General features: G+C 41.4%; 1 protein-coding gene across 6 annotated transcripts in view; it reads left to right on the top strand.

Annotated features, from left to right (window-relative positions):
* Positions 1-15,578, top strand: part of TANC1 (tetratricopeptide repeat, ankyrin repeat and coiled-coil containing 1) — a 227,620-nt gene that overhangs the window by 68,220 nt on the left and 143,822 nt on the right. For all 6 annotated transcript variants that reach the window (XM_059394028.1, XM_059394032.1, XM_059394031.1 and 3 more), the window contains exon 2: positions 9,631-9,710. In XM_059394028.1, the coding sequence (XP_059250011.1) occupies positions 9,650-9,710 (61 nt within the window). In that variant the 5' untranslated portion in view covers positions 9,631-9,649. The remainder of the gene's footprint in view (positions 1-9,630; positions 9,711-15,578) is intronic.

Below are 15,578 nucleotides of genomic sequence, written 5' to 3' on the forward strand. Positions count from 1 at the left end.
GTGTGACTTGTATGAATTTCATTTAGCTCTTCATTGTGTTACCATGGTAGGCATTCCCTAGTTTTATTTTAGAACTTGATAACCTTGGTTAAAACCCTATTATATCTATATCTGGGTAAAGCTGCCCAGAAAAAGAAAGCCTGGACACCAGGATACCTTTGCCACCTTTCATCCCCTTTCAACAGGCTTTATGCAGTTCATTCAGTGAGATGGGGGGTGGGGTTTTGAGCCTCTCATGAATCACAGTGCTCCTAACTTCGGGGTGTTAAGAATAGGGGAAGCGTTGCCCATGTGACACTGTGGTCTCTGTCCCACATACTCTTCCCCACCGGTGATCTGGCCCAACTGACAGTGTTGTTCTTCCATAAGCTCACAAATCCAAGTGCTTGCTTGCGTTTTGGGGTATGATGCCTCCAGGTCACCAATGTTGATAACACTGGTGTTTGAAATAACTCCGAGGTGCCTGAGCGAGTACACAGTAGGATTCTCTCCCAAGAGGCAGTTTTTCTTTTTTCAGGATAGATTTGAGACATGGGATGCTGCTGTGGGTGGAGGGGTGTGTGTGTGCGGCCAAAGATGATTTTTTTTCCCCTCTGTCCTATTAGGAAGTTTTGTCTCTTTGACCACCTCATCAGGCCCCTGAAAGCTAGTCTGTCTCATTTTTAGCCAAAAAAAAAAAGGGCATAAGATAGAGACTGTGTTGTGTTAGGCTCTGGAGCACAACTACTGGGATGGGGAACCTGGCTGTGCTCCCATGAGCTATGTGACCCTAACAGATCACTAGCCTCTCCGTGTCTTTGTAGATGGAGATATTTATAGTACCTTCTGCGGAGGGTGGTTGTGAGGAGTAACTCTCTGTGGTCTACATGCTTCGAACAGGGCCTGGTACAGAGTTCGTGTCAAATAGATGTTATGGGTTGCACAGTTCAGTCACCTGGGGGAGTTCTGAAAAACTACACTGGGTATTGGGAACTCCGATCCTAATGAAATCAAGGGCTTGGGGGCAGGTTATAACCTTGTTCGGAGCATCCTCAAGAGTCACTGACAGAAGTGGAGGAGGGATTTTGATGTCTTCTGTTCCAGGGCTTTAAGTGAATGATCCATCTGTCAGCTACATAAGCAAGAGATTTTTGTGTAATGAATAGCTGCCTTTCACGGGGCATCTTTGAAGTTGTTTGACCTTTTTCACTTTGAGGCCAGATGCCGTGCAATTTAAAAAACTTAATTTCTTTAGATTTATAATACCAGACTTCATTCTGCTGGCATTGATTGATTGAGTGCCTTTTAACAGTTTCTGAAAAATGGACTTTCTGATGTGTCTTCAAGGTCTCTTCTCCTTTTCCTGTAAAGGCTTATCACCCTGCCCAAGACTCCAGCCAGGAGCTCTTTTCTCTTCTGTGGTGATGGTTTTTCAGCTACTGTGATGACAGAGGTCTTATGAACCGGAAATAAAGTTTTCCCCACAAAATCATAGTACCTGCAGGTGGAAGAGGCCTGATTGTCCAGTCAAGCAGGAAAGGGAGCAGAATCCCTGTCATACAGATGAGTCCGTGAAGGGGTGACATTCAGTGATGACTTGCCCAAAGTCATCTTGCTTATGGAATGCCTTCTATCTTTATTCAGGGAGTTGTAATTGCCAGACATCAAGAAGTTGGTCCGTGTAGTTGTACGGACCAACTGGGAGTTGATAGCTCAGTTGTACAATACAAGTGGAAAACTTCACAGAAAGGAAGAAGGGGAAAGTGACAAAAATGGGTTCCGTGAGGCTGTCTGTGGAGCTAACTGCCATGGTGAGGATTGGGGCTTGGGTCTCCAGCTGCTGCAGACCTTGTGGGGCAACATCCTGTGACCCTAGTCACGTCCTCTACAGGGCTCTGTGAGAGGATGGGAACACGTTCAAAGACTCTGCTCCGTATTCAAACCCTAGGTGGTCCTCTGTGGGCTTCTGACCTCGTGGCCGCTGGGGCTCAGAGTTGATGTTGGCTTTCTCCCAGCGCACCGTGGGTGAATCCAAAACGGCTACACTTTCACCCTTCTGCAAAAGCCACCTTGTCTTTAAGGCATGTGTTATGTGCTCTCCTGGTCACTTCCCTACCCCGGCCCTCAGGTTCATTGAAGGCTTTGGAAGCAGCCACTTGGTGCCTGGGCTTTCAAGTTCCAGGACCGCCTTTACCTTTACACACTGTGTCACTTTGTGGAAGTTGTGAATCAAAGCTTCTCAGCTTCCTTGGTTATAAAAAAAAAAAAAAAAATCCATAAACTGTCTCACAGGGTTTTTTGGGGTCTTTTTTTTTTTTTTTAAGGATTAAAAGAGATTACATATGTATGTAAAACTCTTTACCTGACATACAGTAAATGCTTATTAAATACTAGCTATTAGGATGACAGTTGATAGCCCAGATGCTGCCTCCATTACTGTAGTAAGCACCTGAATGGCCCTTTCCCACACTAAGAATCAAGTTATTTCCAGCCACCCTCGTTAGAAGGCCGACCACTTGACTAAACCATGCTTTTGGCCATCATGTGGCCTTCATCATTGCCTGGTGTTATTCCATATCCAAAATTTAAAAATTCATTTAAAGGACCGGACTCTTTCTCAACTCCCTCATTCACTTCGTCTGGCTGTGTTTGTTCCTTGATGTCCTTGAGACCCCATCCCTGTCTTTGCAGGCCATCAGACCTCTGAGGGCCTCACTGCCTTCCTGGCCAGTCCTGACTCTGTGGCGCACGGCTCCAAGGATGTCACGTGGGCAACCTTCTCAGTCCTCCTGGACTTGTGCTGCAGACACTCAGTCACTGATCAGCCCTCTCGTCCTCGGGGGGTCCTGGGGCTGAACATCAGAAGACACAGATGCATAGATTCCTTATTTGGTGCCAAGTCTTGGTCTGCAACCCGGACTGGGCAGTCAGAGCTGTTCAGCTGTCCTTGTAATCTTGTGCTTGCCTTCCTCTCTTTTACAAAGGCTGTTTTCAACTTTTACTGCTCCTCTCATACCTTATTTTTACTTTAAAGGTTTTTTAAAAAAAATTTTCAGAGAGAATAAGCACGAGTGAAGGGAGGGACAGAGGGAGAAGCAGACTCTTTGCTGAGCAGGGACCCCGGGACCATGACCTGAGCCAAGGCAGACACTTAACCGACTGAGCCACCCAAGCACCCCATCTTATTTTTACTTCATAGAGAAAATGGAGGCATGAACTCCTAGCTTCCTGCCTATGTTTGTTGACTTTCTTTTCTTCTCTATCATATTATGCTTGACTTTGTGTCTCTCTTTGCTTTTGGTACAGATACTTAAGAATTTGTGTAGAATGAAAAACTGCAATCTCTAGCCCAGTGCTGCTTCCTTAATTGGACAATCAGGTTGTCACCCCAGCTCTGTCTGCCGCTTGCTGACCCAGGAGAGTCAGGATAAGTTCCTCTGATGCTCAGGACCTTGCATTTTAGATGAGGCTGTTACATTTGTTTAAATTTATTAAAGGATGGTAGACTGTTCTGAGATACAGCCATTCCCTTTGAGAATTACAGATGGATTATAATTATGTTCCTCCCCAACATGTCTCCTGGTATTGAAGCAACAAAACAAATACTGTGCCAGGGTGGGGAGTGGGGCAAGGTCTGACTGTCCTGGCTCACAGCCTACTGGAGGAAGGCTTTGAGCAGTTTTGAGGTGGCTTTTTTTTTTAAACCTTTATTTACTAGAGAGAGAGCTTGCACGAGTAGGGAGAGGGGCAGAGAGAGACTCTTTCAAGCCAATTCCCCCCTGAGTGTGGAGCCCGACAATGACTTGCGGCTTGATCCCAGGACCCATGAGACCTTTACCTGAGCTGAAACCAAGAGTTGGCTGCTTAACCAACTGAGGTACCCAGGCGTCCCAAGGTGGCTTTTGAAGTGGACTTGAGAAATGCCTTTACTTTCCCAAATAAATCTAAATATCTATGAATGTCTGGATGGTGGTGTGGTTTTAGTATCGCAGCTGTTTTGTCTTCTGGTTTGGAGCATATTGCTGTTGGGGTGGGGAGGGAGTTGCTTGGTTGAGAGGAGCATCCAACCTGAAGACTGCTTCTGGGTAAGCAGGGGCTTTTGTGAGACCAGTGCTCAGTCCTTTGCGACAGCCCTTGGCCTGGGAGGCAAAAGGCTTATCTCCAGGGATGCTGCCCTTGGTTATCTCCTTATCTGAGCTTTTCCTAGTTTGAAGGAGAATGTATTGATTTCAGATTTTGGCTTTTCTGTCCTTGTACTTCTCCCTTCTGAATGTGTATTTAAAATACTGAAATAAAATCTCCTGGCAGCCTTCTGAAGACCTGATAAGAGAACAGATCCTGCTGTGGAATTGAGTTGTTGATTGTGTAGGGGCCAGATAACTTTGACCATAAACTTGGAAACTAGTGGTTGGTAGCAGAAAATTTCTGAAGTTATTGGTCCAGACCCCTTGTGGGGGAGAATGGCCATTGATTTTGAATTTCCTTCTATGACAACCTGCTATTCATTCATTTAAAAAAATGTACTTAGTATTTGTTATCTGGAAGGTACATTGCTAGGTGCCGGGAGGGATTAGTAGAGTTGACTGCCCATGGCCTGGGAAGGCTTTATGGAGGAAATAGTGTTAAAAGTTGGGCTCAACAGATCTCACAAAATTAAAAAAAAAAAAAAAAAAAAAAAAAAAAAAAAAAAGAAAAAAAAAAAAAACAAAAAAAAAAAAAAAAAAAAAAAAAAAAAAAAAAAAAAAAAAAAGGCTCTTGGAGCCAGAAGGAAGTAGCTTGTTCATATTTTCCTCCTCAAGTGAAATACCCTTTTTCCCAGGTAGTTCACAATGTGAGAACTTCTTTGAACACACTTGCACATTAGTAGTTTTCTAGTAACTTGAAATACCAGCTTGAGAGAGTCAGGTTTTAAATTTTTTTTTAAGTAATCTCTACACCCACCATATGGCTACCAACTCCCAATCCCAAGTTCAGGAGTCACATGTTCTAGTACTGAGCCAGCAAGGTGCCCCAGGAGAGGGTTTTTTTTTTTTTTTCCCTAAAGCAACTTCTCTATTTTAGATAATATTTAAAATATGGGCTGAAAGCGATTTCAGTCTAATGGAGCGTTTCCACTTGTGCATCAGAAAATGTTTGAGTTGAGACTTCATGCCCAGAAATCTTTTAAATTCAGATTACTTGGGGCTGTAAATTTGCTATGCTTTTTAATAAGGCATACTCCAATTGGAAGTCTTTTTGTCTACAACAAGCCTAACTATGAAGAGCAGTAGAATTAGAGGTACCGTTTGTGCAGTGGCTTTGAATAAAAAGTGAATGGTTGAGCCTTCGTGTCTTGGTGAATAAACGATAGCCCAGTGATACCATAGCAGCAGTGGAAATTGGGCAGTAACATCATACACTTTCTGGTTGATTGGTCAGTAGCCACTCTTTGTTTTCCCCAGCTTTTCTGGACGAATCCTAAATCCTAGAGAAGTTCAATGACTTGACCAGGGCTAGGAGGATTAAGTCTGTTCCTGGGCTTTTTCTACTATAGGGGGAAAAAAAAGTGGGGAGTGGAGAGAGAGACCTACTGGAATTTCAAGTATTCATCAAGGGTTGTTTTTTCCCAGCCTCATGGGAGCTCTGAAAGAATGTTGAGATATGGCTCTTGCTTTCAGGAAGCTTCTATAACGCAGTTTTCCGTGAATTTCCAGCCAACAGCCAGTGCCCCATCTAGCAGGCCTCTTTGTTTCCTTTTGTGGTCTCTGTTCTGCTTTGTTTTCTTGACTTGCTCTATTCTATATATTATTTATCTTGAAAGGTGCTTCAGACACCCCACTGCCGCCGCACATTTCCTTTCTTTTAGTAACCATTAAAGATTGCTAATGGAAAGTAAATTCTAAAAGTAGCTATACAGAGGATATGGGTATTATACAGCTGAGTCAAATCTTGGTTGGAAAAAAATTTCAAACCCTCAAAGTTGAGGATGTTTTTGATGTCTCCCTTTTCTGGGAGTGGAAACCCTTAATTAAGTACAACTTAGTTTTCCGTGTTTCACTTGTAAATATTGCTGTTCTGGTTTGCTTGATGAAGGGAGGCGCCTTCAGAAGCAGCTTTGCTCTGAGGTCAGATAAACTGTTTGATGGAAGAAGCTTCTTCCAATGGATTGTGCACAAATTCAGGATAACTGGATAATAAGATTTTGTGATCCTGAGATCTTTAAGGTTAATTCAGGTGTGAACATGAAGGGGTATTATGAAATGCAGCATTTTCCTCCCTAGTATCTCATTGCCTGATGTCACGTGGATTTAACGGCATTTTCTGGCATTCCTTGCAAATGAAAATATATAGGAATGTTCCTTGTAACTTATAAACTGCTGTAAATGTTGGCTAATTGCTTGATTTGGAGGAAATCGCTCATCTGTGTTCATTGCAGCCTAGTTAAATCTGTCAACAAATACTGAGAACAGAGTGGGTGCGAAGCCTGTGTTCTGGCTTCTGTTTGTATTAAAGAATAAACATAGTCCCTGCCCTCAGCTCACAGATTCAACTTGGAATTGTGTAAACAGGCAGTATGGCACTCCAGAAGAGGAAAATTTTAATACTGGTGTTATTCTGTGATTTCAGACAAGCTGGTCATGGTTATGATGGTGCTGTTGTAATTACAAGCCAAAAAAGATTTTGCCTTGCTTTGAAATCCTCCCCATTTTACCCAGGGTGATCTTTGTTATATTTTATCTATCACTGTAATCACTGTGCAGAATTCTAACACAGAACATGGAGACATTGTACCTATCCTCAAAGACTATATGGTAAATGAGAAATCAAAAAGTGAAAGTCAGTTTTGTACTTTATGTAACTTCTGGGCATTTTAAAAAGAAGAACCTGTGGTGTTTGGGGAACTCGCATGTTGAATGACAGTCGAAAAGTAAGGAAATGTAGGTACCTGCAGGTCGTTGGTCTTCTAAGGTTAACGTCCTGTTCTCACATTTTATTTTCTTTTAAATGAAAATGATGGGAAGTTTTCTCCCATTAGAGAATTTCAGAAGCTGGTCTGGAGGCTGGTCTTTTCTCTCTCCTTCAAAAGTATATAATTTAAAGAAATGGCAGCCGAAGTGACTTTTGCACTCAGGTAGACTCATTGGACGTTTTTCCAGGTCACAATGGGTCTTAGAATATAAATTAAAGCTTTTCCCCTTGACTTGCTATTTATGGAGGAAAGCAGGAACTGGAAAGAAAAGTGAGAGTGGCTATCTGATAGCCTCTTTCACTTGACTCAAGACCACTGATGTGGAAGATATGACGATCCTGAAAACAGCCGAGCTCCCCAAAGTAGGCATCCAAGGTGTCTGGCATGAGATTGCCGAGTCAGCGTGTCCTAGTCCTTGTCCCGTGGAACATGTCTTCCCAGTGGCACAGCAGATCTGCTGCGGGTTGGAGATGACCAGGGTGATGGATCCCCGGCAGCCTCACCACCATAGTGGGGCTTGAGCTAGTCTGAGATCCAGAGAAGTGTGGGGCTCCCGGAGAGCTCGCCAAGGGACCGTGGCCAAGCTCTGTTGGCATGTTTTCTTTTTCTTTTTAAAGTATGTAGTCTTCATGAAATGACAAATCCTGAAGTTAGGTTGATTGATTTGGGAAAGAAAATATCTGTGCTGAGCAGGCAGCTATTACTGAATTTTGTCCACCATTTTTTACACAACATTTTGCTGTGTTTTCCGCATGACCATCAAGAGAAATTTGTGTTTCCGTAGTTACGCTGTAGAAGCACACTGTGGTTGTCTTCCCGGATTCAGTGCTTGCCCTTCTTGTGAAACCCAAATCTTTGCACCTGGGTTTACAGAAGTACCATTTTATTTTATTTTATTTATTTATTTTAAAGATTTTATTTATTTATTTGACAGAGACCCAGAGAGAGAGGGAACACAAGCGGGGGAGTGAGAGAAGCAGGCTTCCTGCTTAGCAGGAGCCTGATGGGGGGCTCGATCCAGGGACCCTGGGATCATGACCTGAGACAAAGGCAGACCCTTAAGGAATGAGCCACCCGGGTGCCCCTGAAGCAGCATTTTAAACAAGAATTAAGCTGTAAGCCATGGCTGTTTTGTGTGTAGAGGACCTGTTTGTAAGGTGATTTAACCCTATCAAACTGTGCTACAGCTTTCTCCAAATTCTGCTTAATGATACTGTCTTTCTGGTATCTCTAGGCTGGGTTGGTTTGTTGATTTTTGTTTGTTCACTTGTCTGGTAGCTGTTGCCCCAAGCTTTCATTTTCTGGTAGGAGAGGCAGAGCGGTGGGAGGAGGAGGACCCTGGCTGGGAGTCTGCAGATTTGGATTCGGGCCCTGCTATTAATTAGCTGTGTGACCTCTGGGCAGTCAGCCTTACAGAGTCTCTGTTTCTCTGTCAGGCAAACAAAGGACCCAGAAAAATAAATACAGGCCCGGACGAAATGATACGAAGGTCACCGTGTGTGGTGCTTAGGGACCCTTTCCTCTCTGTGCAGAGGCTCTGCTTAACTCTGGGCTGGAACAGTTGTGTGGGGAGCTACCCGGAGGCCCTTTCAAGCATTCAGGCTCACGGGGAGGGGAGCTAAGGGAGGCCCTCTTCATATACGGGTTTCTCCCTCTTAGCTCCCCTCCCCCTCTTCCTTCTTCCAGGGGCAACCTGCTTGCCTTCCGCCTTCCTGTCCTTAGTGCGTTAACAAGGGTGCGATGGGTAACAGAACCCGTGCGGATTTGTTACTGTGGGGAGTTGTGCTGCCGTCTCCTCTGAGTTGCTGGAGGGAAAAGAGAGCTGCAGGAGACTGATGAAATAATGGTCCTTTTGTCTGTCTCTTGCTATAGGGAGGGTTTTAGGTTTCATCTTAGGCCTGGGCCATTGTGTTGTTTCTCCATGCTTGGTACAACCCAGTTTAAAAATGCAGCTTATCATTTAAAGGATTCAGCTGTAGTGCCACAGACTATTCTGCTTTCCTCCTGATCCCCCCCCCACCCCAAGTCCTAACTGTATGTAGTGAAAAAAACCACTGCCGCGAATGCTGTTTGATTGGGTCCCCCAACGTCAGCTTTAAAATGTGTTTCCGGGGCACCTGGGTGGCTCAGGGAGTTTAAAATGTGTTTCCATTGTATTTATTTTGCAAATGCTTATAAGGTATGTTTTAATCTGATAAACTTCCAAAATGTTTTCCTTGTGGTTATGTAATCAGTAGCATCTGCAAACCATGCCTCTAACCATGCAGCTTTCTTCTTAACCATTATCTCCTTGATTCTCTGTTCTAATGTTTTCTTTAGATGAGCTGGGCCTGGGAGATCTGAATTCTTATGCCAGAACTGCTATGGTCATGTGCCCAGATTTAGCCTCGTAACCTTAATTAGTTGTGGAATGCTGAGAAGGGCCTGTTTTGTGTGTGTGTGTATGTGTGTGTGTATTTAACTTTTATAACAAGTCCATGAACTTATGATCACTTCAGTAAAAGTTATAAAATACTCCTTGTGTCTTTAACATGTAGTTCCCCAGCTTAGTTTTTTCACAGAAAATGACTGTAAAACTCCAGGTATCTTTATATTCTGCTAAGCAATCTGTTAGAGGCCAAATTACCTTTTGTGTCAATATGTAAGTTCTGTTCCAGCTCACAATCCCTAATTCCTCTTCCCTCCCCTCCTTTTCTCTTTAGAAGAAAAAGAGTGTTGAAAATGTTAAAAGCTGTGCTGAAGAAGAGCCGAGAGGGAGGCAAGGGGAGCAGGAAGGAAACAGGTATGTGCGAGCAGCGCGAACAAGCATGGGGCTGTGGGGCAGAGACACTTGGGCACTCTAGGCTGGGCGGAGCTGTTGCATGGGAGTTGGGTTCGAGGAGTGTTTTGGGTTAGGACGCACTAATACTGGAAGCTATGAGAAACTAAATGTATTCCTGAACTTTTTTTTTTTTTTCCCTTAAAGATTTTACTTATTTGAGAGAGACCAAGAGAGTGAGAGAGAACACGGGTGGGGTGAGGGGCAGAGGGAGAAGCTGACTCCCCGCTCATCAGGGAGCCTGGTGTGGGACTCCATCCTGGTACTCTGGGATCATGACCTGAGTCCAAGGCAGATGCCCAACCAACTGAGCCAACCAGGTGCCCCTGTTTCTGAGCTTTCTTATGGAAAGTGAGTTTGTGTTACAAACCAAGTCCTGCCCCAGAACACTTCGAAGGTTCATGATTTTAACAGATCATTCAGATTCAGAGACAAGTCAGTTATAGACATGGAGGGATAGCGGGTGTGTCCAGGAATTTGGTTTCTAGAAAGCCCTTTCCTTTTTCCCACATGTGATTGTATTTTATATGTTTAACCAACAGCTGGCTGACTGGTCCTCCTCTTTTGAGTATCAAATTTTCTGCCTAACAGGTGTAGCCTCACTCAGTGCCAGACTGCTAGTTTTCATTAGATGAAAGCTACTTAATTTGGCTTGGATTTCATTTCTGTTTGTAAACTTCTGGTGCTTATGTGGTCAGTGTGACTCTTCATTGCATTCCATGCGACAGACTCTTCTAAGGTTATTTTGGTGACTCCTTAGTGGTCTACTTTTCTAGAAAAATTACATATTGTTTACCATTATTGTACAATAAAAATCTATTAGCATGAATTAATTTCCCCAAAATGTGCTATTTTATTCTGCAAACTTATGATAGTTCAGAGTTGGAAAGTGGTTTCCTGAGTTACTGTTTATTGAATAATACTTCAGTTTTTAATTTCTATTAAAGTATAAATAAGTACTTATTGCTAAAACATCACTGAATTATAGTGAACTCTTCAATTGAAAAGATCTTGTAGTACCTTTTATTACATAAAATGTATGTGTATAATTACATATAATGTATTTAATGTTATGACAACATTTATCTGTTGTTTACAGATAGTTACTTACATAATAGAATAAGCGGGCTTAAACTTTTTAGTTACATAGAACTTAAACAGATTTTCTGTTACCCCTTAAACTAAAAAGCCTGCAGAATGGCAAACTTTACTAAAAGTAGAGTCTTTACTAAAAGTAGAGTCTTTTACTAAAAGTAACTTTACTAAAAGTTACTGTTAAGATTCCATTAGAAGCTTCTCCTTATCCCTGCATAAGCAGATACAAAGAAAAGAATTCAGTTTTTAATGACAGAAATAAGAGACCAGAGTCAGCTTTTAACCTTAAGAAACCAACCCCTACCATTGAATAATTAATTAGAATTGTTACTATGGAGAATTTTCAGTTCACATAATTTCTGTCCAGGAGTACATTCACCCTCTGCTGGGTCAAGGCCAAAATATCCTTCTCTTTATTTCTCTGAAAGCAGTTTTAAAAAAATCTACCCCCCCCCCTTCCAAGTTTTGGCTCATCTGACATTCATCCTAGGGACTTTGTTACTTGCTTCTTTAGATGTCTTTGTAATTTCCAGCATAAAGTTAGGTCCTAAGCTGTCTGTCTAGCTGAAGCGGCCCAACCAGTGGCCTGGGTCTCCAAGCCAAAACTCCCTACTTAGTAATGGAGTCTTTCACGACAGACACCCACCCCCTCCCCATCCTCTTTGACCAGTGCCCGTGAAATGACAGACAGTACAGTAACGATTTGGGGCACCCTGCCTTTCAGAATGGCCAGACAGTGAACATAGTTTGCATTTGTAACTTTTCCAGTATTAGAGCATGTGATTTTGGGATTATTCCCCTCTCAGGTCTTTAAGAGCAACTACTGTTTTTTCTGAATCATTTCTACATAATAATTCCCACAGTATGGCTTTTGCCTAATGCAAACCAACTTGAAAAAGCAATGGGAACATTTCTCATAAATTCTGTATGGTATGTGCCTTTTTTTTCTCTTAACTAGAACCTGGTTGTGTTAGTTGGGGAACAAAGCAGATGGAATTTTAAATCTTGGTGAAGTTATGTCACAAGATCATTGGGGGAATATACTTGGAATTTGACCATTCATATGTTGAGCTCTGTGCCAACTCTCATTATATAAGTAGATCATAACTAAGTTTTCTCTGTAAATTAAAGCTGGCTAATCTACAGAGACTGCCCTGAAACTTGAGTAATAGTATCTCCTGCAATATGGAAAATTTTTGCTCTACTGTTTCCAATTAAAACCAATATTTGTTGCAAAGACAAAGGAAAATTCATTTCTATGTACTCGAACTCACAATTACAGAAATTTAGGAAATATTTTTGTCTAAAACCTTGAGCTCAGCATTTTATATATCCTTTGTAGGTTGTTTTTATAATCTTGAACCTTTATTTATTAAAATTTTTTAAAAAGATTTTTATTTATTTATTTGACAGAGATCACAAGTAGGCGGGGTGGGGGGAAGCAGGCTCCCCGCCGAGCAGAGCCCGCTATGGGGCTCAGTCCCAGGACCCTGAGATTATGACCTGAGCCGAAGGCAGAGGCTTAACCCACTGAGCCACCCAAGCGCCCTGAACCTCTTTTTTTAAAAATCGGCTTTGAGAATTTAGAAAACCTAATCATTGAGTTAAATTTAGTATTCAAAAGAAAACAAATACTTTTCAGAAATATTGAAAAGTTGGTACACCTTCAGTTCCTATCCCTAAAAGGAAATGTCACATGTATCTACTTTAAATTACCAGTAAAATTTTAGCAGGTATTGAAATTTATATGTATATAAAGGTATTTGAAATATGTATAGTATTAAACTATTGAACACTGAAATCTTAAAAATAGCATTTTTATTTTTTTGGCTAACCTAAGAAATGCTTACAGCTAAGCAAAACTTGTTTTCTGGAAGCAGTAGAATTGTGTCAGAGTACAGTATTAAAAACTTAAATGTTTTGGGGGAAAATACACTTGCCTTGTTCTTGCTGTTCCATCAGTGTAAATGAACACTGTGCTTCTCTTGACCTTGAGTTAGGCCAGAGGGAGCAAAAATCCATATTAAACCACAATGTGGAGAGAGGTAGATGAGGGCATATATATATATTTTTTTTTTTTTCTTCTTCTTCTTTTTCTCCTTCCTTTCCTGCTCTTATGTAAGACCTTGATCCAAAACAGTGTAGTATTTATTTGAGGCTCTCCAAGGAGAAACCACATCTTTTTATTTTAAGTGAACTTCGCTATCAAAAAACTTTCATGTTACTATGATTAAATCTATTTAAAAATTAAATAATTACTGTACTGTGAGTATATTGAGAGTATTCTGATACAAATCTGGACCAAAATGAGTTTAGAGTTGGTAGAAAAACAGTGTAGGAAATTAATATCTTTTCTGTACAACACTGTTTAGATAATGCACAGGGTAATGTCCCAATTTATAATAAAACTTTAAATATTAACCTAAGAAAAAATGTGCAAACCTTACATTGAAGAGAAAACTTTGCTGAAGCACTCAACGGAAGACCTAATAAATGGAAAGAAATACAGTGTTTCCAAAGGGGCAAATGCAATATTTTAAACCAACTGTCTCTTACAGAATTACCTGTGCATTCTATTTAGTCCCTAATGAAATCCCAACTATTTTATTTTTAAAGACCTTGTTGTTTTATACCAGTTTTATGTTTGCAGCAAAACTGAGCAGAAGGTACAGAGATTTCCCATGTAGCCTCTGTCCCCACTCATAAAGAGCCTCCCCCAGGATCAGTACCCACCACCAGAGCAGTATGTTTGTTACAACTGATGAACCCACACTGACACATCATAGTCACGCATATCCCACAGTTTACATCAGGATTCACTCTTGGTATAGTACATTCTCTGGGTTTGGACAAATATGCAGTGATCTGTATCTATTGATATAGTATCATACAGAGTATTTTCACTGTCCAGAAAAGCGCTGTCATTTTTTTTTTTTTTTTTAAACACGACATAACTAGTTGTTTAAAAAGTTCATCTGGAAGAGAAAATGCTTAAGAGAGCCAAGGAAAAACTGAAAGTGTGGGGCAAGTGTATCTAAATGGCTGAGCCTGATTCCCATGCCTGGCTTCTAGCTGCAAGAGAGGCTGGACAAATGTGTATTTTGACTTCTTTGCATCTGTAGGGCAAAGTGGACTTCACCTCCCACCAAGCCGTGTACTGTGGAGGATTCTTCTGTCATCGACATGGGCAGGTGCCCTCTACTACAAAAACCAAGCATAGATATTTAGTATAGCTCGTTAGAATAACTACTGCATCCACATAGTGAATAAATGATGTGGTTAGTTTTTTGGACCTTTTTTTTCCCCTATTGGTCTCCAAGAAATGAATCCTGATTTTTATCTAACATCTTTTTTTTTTTTTATGATTTTATTTACTTATTTGACACAGAGAGACACAGTGAGAGAGGGAGCACAAGCATGGGGAGTGGAAGAGGGAAAAGTAGGCTTTCTGCTGAGCGAGGAGCCCAATGTGGTGCTGGATCCCAGGACCCTGGGATCATGACCTGAGCTGATGGCAGATACATCACTGACTGAGCGAGCCACCCAGGCACCCCTATCTAACATCTTTGCAATAATTATAGCTCACAGCTGATAACAGTTCTGTTTTTTTTCTTTTAATCCCAGAGATTGTGGCATCTTTCTGGAAGCATTAGGCAGACAAGACCCATCGCCCTCCAAGAGAGGATTGGTCCTCTCCCTCTGTATGCATCCCTTCTCCTGTTTTCTGCTAATCTTGAAACTATAGCCTCTTGTCCTGTCCACCTTTTCTAGTTGCTCTGTCTTGGTGTGGAAGTAGCTCCACACTGAGGCTGAAGAACAAAGTTTGGTGAACTTTTAATTGTGGTACTGCCTCAATTAAAATACAGACTGATGAAGGAAGGGTTACTTAATATGCTAAAATAATCGTTTATTAGTCTTTCCCTTTCAGTTTCATTATTTTTTTTTTAAGTTTGAAGCAATTTATTAAAAAAAAAAAAGACATTTGACCTTCACCTTTTCTTCGTTAAAACCCAGCTGGTCGGCTAAGTGCACTTATAATGGTGTTAATTAAGGCATTGGATAGTCTCTATAAACTTGAGTATGTACTGAATTAATCTGTTAGCTTTGCATCTAATCCTTTACTTTGAATTTGTAGTAAAAGGAAGCTGTTTGCCTCTAAAGTTTAAAAGCCATTGATGTGATTGTTAAATGTGGTATTTTAAGCCTTTCCAGGCTGCAGTCTGGTTTTCAGTGGTACCTTCTAAAAATGCCCTAGTACAAACGATGCTTTGTTTTATCCGGAAAATATGAAGCTGCTTTTGATTATTCTGTGCTGCATTGCCCATTTTCTGTGGTTGGGGACTATTACTTAGGAATTTAGTGCAGTGACTGTCTTGCTGAGCTGTGGATATTTGGTATCTTGTTGTTAACGGACTCCAAAAATGTTTCCCAAGCAACAAAACAGGCAGAAATAATTCAATCTAACGATACTGTATTTCTCTTCACCAGGGCACTTAAGCAAATTTTGTAAAATATTGGGGCAGGATATAAACACAGAATAGAGGCCAAGCTGGTTTTTGGTAGAATCAGGACTGTTGTTCCCTCTGGTTATCCCGGTTAGCAGTTTCTCTTTGTTGTCCCTTATACCTGTCTCACAGTCTAGAAAAAGCAGACTTTGGAATTAGAAGTCACAGATTCAACTCCCAGCTTGATCACCTCCCATTTACATGAATCTGGACAAATTCCTTACTTGACTAA

This window comes from Mustela nigripes, chromosome 3 (assembly GCF_022355385.1).
Source record: "Mustela nigripes isolate SB6536 chromosome 3, MUSNIG.SB6536, whole genome shotgun sequence".
In the NCBI taxonomy this organism is placed as follows: Eukaryota; Metazoa; Chordata; class Mammalia; order Carnivora; family Mustelidae; genus Mustela; species Mustela nigripes.